General features: G+C 36.5%; 1 protein-coding gene across 1 annotated transcript in view; it reads right to left on the reverse strand.

Annotated features, from left to right (window-relative positions):
* Positions 1–4,163, reverse strand: part of RXFP1 (relaxin/insulin-like family peptide receptor 1) — a 92,102-nt gene that overhangs the window by 14,897 nt on the left and 73,042 nt on the right. The window contains exon 10 of the mRNA XM_006892784.1: positions 3,963–4,034. Within this exon, the coding sequence (XP_006892846.1) occupies positions 3,963–4,034 (72 nt within the window). The remainder of the gene's footprint in view (positions 1–3,962; positions 4,035–4,163) is intronic.

The raw sequence follows: 4,163 nt of genomic DNA on the forward strand, positions 1-4,163 counted from the left end.
AGTAATTGGGATGGTTGTGTCAGAGGCGGTGCGGTTGGCGCAGGATAGAGCAGGGTTTAGGGCTGTTGTGCATAGGGTCGCTATGAGTCGCAAACAACTCGACGGCACATAACAACAACAACAACAATCAGAAGGAGATTGTGCACAATATGTTATTATTTTTTTCTTGCTTATTTGTCAAAAGCCTTTTGTCTTAATTTCTGGGAACTCAGATCTCCTCCTTTTTCGGGCCCGGTAAGATAAATCTTAATGTTTCTACTTTCTTCCTGTAACTGGCCCATATGGGCTCTATGATGTAACCCTTAAAGTATCTATTTCTCTGTGAACCTTCTCTTTGTTTCTAAAAGATATAAACAAGGATAAGACTACTGCCTGGGTGTTGGCCGATCTTTTTCATCCCACCTGGTGGTTTTCTGTACTGCTTTGTTTAAGTAAGTTGTTTGTCTCTTGTGTCTTTATTTACTCCTTTCTTCCAGGCTTCACCTCCCAAGATAAGTAGAATAAGTGGTCCCCAACACCCCAGATAGAGAGAACCAGGAGAAAGATGTTGATGTGGAGTTATTTGAACAGCTACAGAAGAAAATGAAAATGATGGAAGAAACAACAGAAATCATTAAAGGAACAAACACCATAGAGACAGCAATCTAGAAAAAAACATACTGATGAGGAGCAACTTGAACAGTTACAGAAGAACATGCAAGAAATAGAGTTGATAGTATAGATTAAGAGGTAAAAGAACTTGAAAATGTTCACAAGATAGAGAGGATACAGCCAATATGGTAATGGGAATAACAAAAGAGCATGAAAATGCAATTCAAGATATTGAGACAGAAGTGGCAGAAATGTCCAACACAGTGGCAGTACAAAAAAGTATAACTGAACAGATGAAACAGAGAGTCAGTGAGCTGGAAGACAATAACCTCACTGAAAAGCTACTAGAAAAAATATCAGAGATGAGATGTAAAGAAAATTAAGAAAACATTAGAATCATGTGGGACATGACATCAAAAGGAACAGCATACATATGACTGGAATTCCAGAACATGGGAGTGACAGGGGAATTCCTGAGAAAATTATGGAAGAAGTACTAGAAGAAAACTTCTCTGGTATTTTGAAGAATGAGAAAAATCCATATTCAAGCAGCACAATGAACTCTAAATAGAATAGACCCAAAAAGAAAAGCATCAAGACCTATCATAGTCAAATCCTCCAAATTAAAAGGTAAAGATTGACTATTAAAAGCAGCATGAGAAAAATAAAGAATCACCTACAAAGGAGAAACAATTAGATTACGTTCTGATTTCTCAGTAGAAACCATTTGAGCTAGAAGATAATGGGATGGCATATACAGAAAGTTGAAAGAAAACAATTGCCAGTCAAGAATTCTATACCCAGCAAAGTTCTCCATCAAATATGAAGGAGAAATTCAATCCTTTGCAGAAAAGGAGGAACTTAGGAATTTGTGAAAACAAGACCAAAATTACAAGAAATTTTAAGTGAAGTTCTTCACATGAAGATACCAAAGGAAAGCGCATGGGCTATAGTACCAGAAACAACAGAAAAATAAACCCAGCAAAATTGCAAAAGTAAAACCTGGCCTGACAATAATTGTACTTAATGTGAATGGACTAAATGCACCAACTAAGAGAAAAAGAATATAGCATAATGGATTAAAAAAACCAAAGTCCATCAATATGTTGCCTACAAGAAACACATATAAAAAAGGAAAAGAAAGACAAACTCAAAATAAAGGCTGGGAAAAAATATACTGAGCAAATGACAACCTCACAAAAGCAGTAGTGGCTACAGTAAGGTCAGGTAAAATAGACTTCAGAATGAAAACCACCATAAAAGATAAGGAAAGTCATTAAATAAGGCACAATAGATCAAAAAGACATAACCTTGGCCAACATTTACACACCAAATGATAGACCTGAAATGTACATAAAACAACTGTTAACAGAATTGAAGAAAGAAATAGACAATGCCATAATAGTGGTAGGAGACTTCAACACACCAATATCACCAAAAGATCAGTCAACTCAAAAGACACTTAACAAAGATGCAGAAGAGCTAAACTATACAATTAGCTAACTTGACCTTGTGGATATATTCACGGTACTGCACTCAACTAAAGCTCAATTTAGTTTCTTTTCAAGTGCACATTGTACATTCTCCAGAACTGATCACATATTAGGACACAAAGTAAGCCTCAACAAATTAAAAACATTGAAATAATGCAAAGTATCTTCTCAGGTCACAATGTCATAAAACTAGAAATTAACCACCAGAGATTAAAGCTTACAAACTCATCCATGTGGAAACTGGATAACTATCTACACAATTTGGTTACATAAAAAAGTTTACAGAATCCTACAGGGCCTCCACAAGAAAAAGACTGATAACGCAACTACAAAATGGGCAAAAGACGTGAAAAAATTTTCACAGAGGAAGATATTCAGATGACCAACAGACACATGAAGGAGTGCTCTAAATCACTAGCAATAAGAGAGATGCAAATCAAAATCACAATGAGATACCATCTCATTCTAGTAGCAGTGGCAAAGTTTAACAGGATGGCAAATAACAAATGTTAGAGAGAATGTGGTGAGATAGGAACTCTTATACATTATTGATGGGATTGTAAAATGGTACAACCATTCTGGAAGGCAGTTTGTTGTTTCCTCAGAACGTTGAACATAGAAATTCCATATCACCCATCTATTCCGTTGTTTGGAATATAACCCAAGAAAGTGAGAACTGGGGCACAAATGGAGACTGCACACTAATGTTCATAGCAGCATTATTCATCATTGCAAGAACCTTGAAACAGTCAAAATGTCCAACCACAATGAAGAGACTCAGAAATTATGATATATTCACATGATGGAATATTACACAGCACACAAAGTAAATGATTTTGTAAATCACTGGCTAACTTGGGAAGTACTGAAGAGCATTATGTTACGTGAACTAACTTATTCCCATAAAGACAAATACTATATAAGACCATTATTATAGAATGTGTATGAGGATCCAAGGGGAGGGATGATGGGAGCAGAGTGATGAAGATGAGTGGTGACCTGGTGTGAGGTGGGTGTGGGAGGTTGGTAGGGTTAATCTAGGTTGTTAGAATTTGATGGGTGGAGAGAGGGGTAGGTGAGGAGAATGGGAAAGATCTGGTATGTGTGAGTTTTGAAAGTAAACCAATACAAAAGAATTTTTTTTAAAAAAAAAAACAAAGCAAAAGAAGAAAGAACTGGGGAGGAGGGTAGAGAAAATAGTGCAACAATGAATGAATGAAAACACAAAATCTCTGTAAATGTTCATTAAAAGTAATAAAATTTTATAATTAAATAAAACAAAGCAAAAAAAAAACCCAATGGAATATAATTTTACACCAATAAGAATCTCTGGTGGAATAGTTCATAGGGAGTTGTGCAATTAACTCAAAAGTAGCACCACTCTGCCAGTCCAGATCCACCAAACACTCCTAAGAAGAAAGATGGGCAATCTTCTTCTGTGCAATTTACAGCCTTTCCTGAAAACTCACTGAAGGGGCACCTCTAAGTTGGTTCCTACTTTATGGCTATGGGAGAGAGAAAGGGCAATAGCAGAGCTCAACAAGTTAGTAAGCAATAAATGCTGACAAGGGCATGGAGAGACTGAAATTCTCATTCACTCCTGGTGAGAAGGGGAAATGATGCCACCACTGTGGTTTCTTGTTAGTATTTGAAAAACTATAATTTATAAACCTCCTGAGGGAGGTCGGGTTGCTTAGTGGTAAGGAATTGTGCTGCTATCACAAAGGTATGTCATTAGAATCCACCAGCTGCTCTTCAGAATAAAGATGGGCAATCTTCTCCTGTGCAATTAACTTCCTCTGAAAACCCACCAGAGGATCAGCTATGGGTTGTTTGCCACTTCACGGTACACAATACCAACCTGAGGTGTATACTTACAGAGACTTGAGATTGGTAATGTAATCAAATTGATTTCTTTCCATTTTCTGGACTGGGTTAAAGGAAATGTTTCTGTTTTTTTTTTATAAAAAAAAAGAGAGAGAGAGAGAGAGAGAGAGTCAGCAAAAGCCATTGTTAGGAAATAGTTGAGTGAAGAGAAGAGGAACTATTGACTTGACTTTGTAATTATTATTATTATTA

The sequence above is a fragment of the Elephantulus edwardii genome, unplaced genomic scaffold, assembly GCF_000299155.1.
Source record: "Elephantulus edwardii isolate Elephantulus edwardi_28Jun2011 unplaced genomic scaffold, EleEdw1.0 scaffold00119, whole genome shotgun sequence".
NCBI classification, from domain to species: Eukaryota; Metazoa; Chordata; class Mammalia; order Macroscelidea; family Macroscelididae; genus Elephantulus; species Elephantulus edwardii.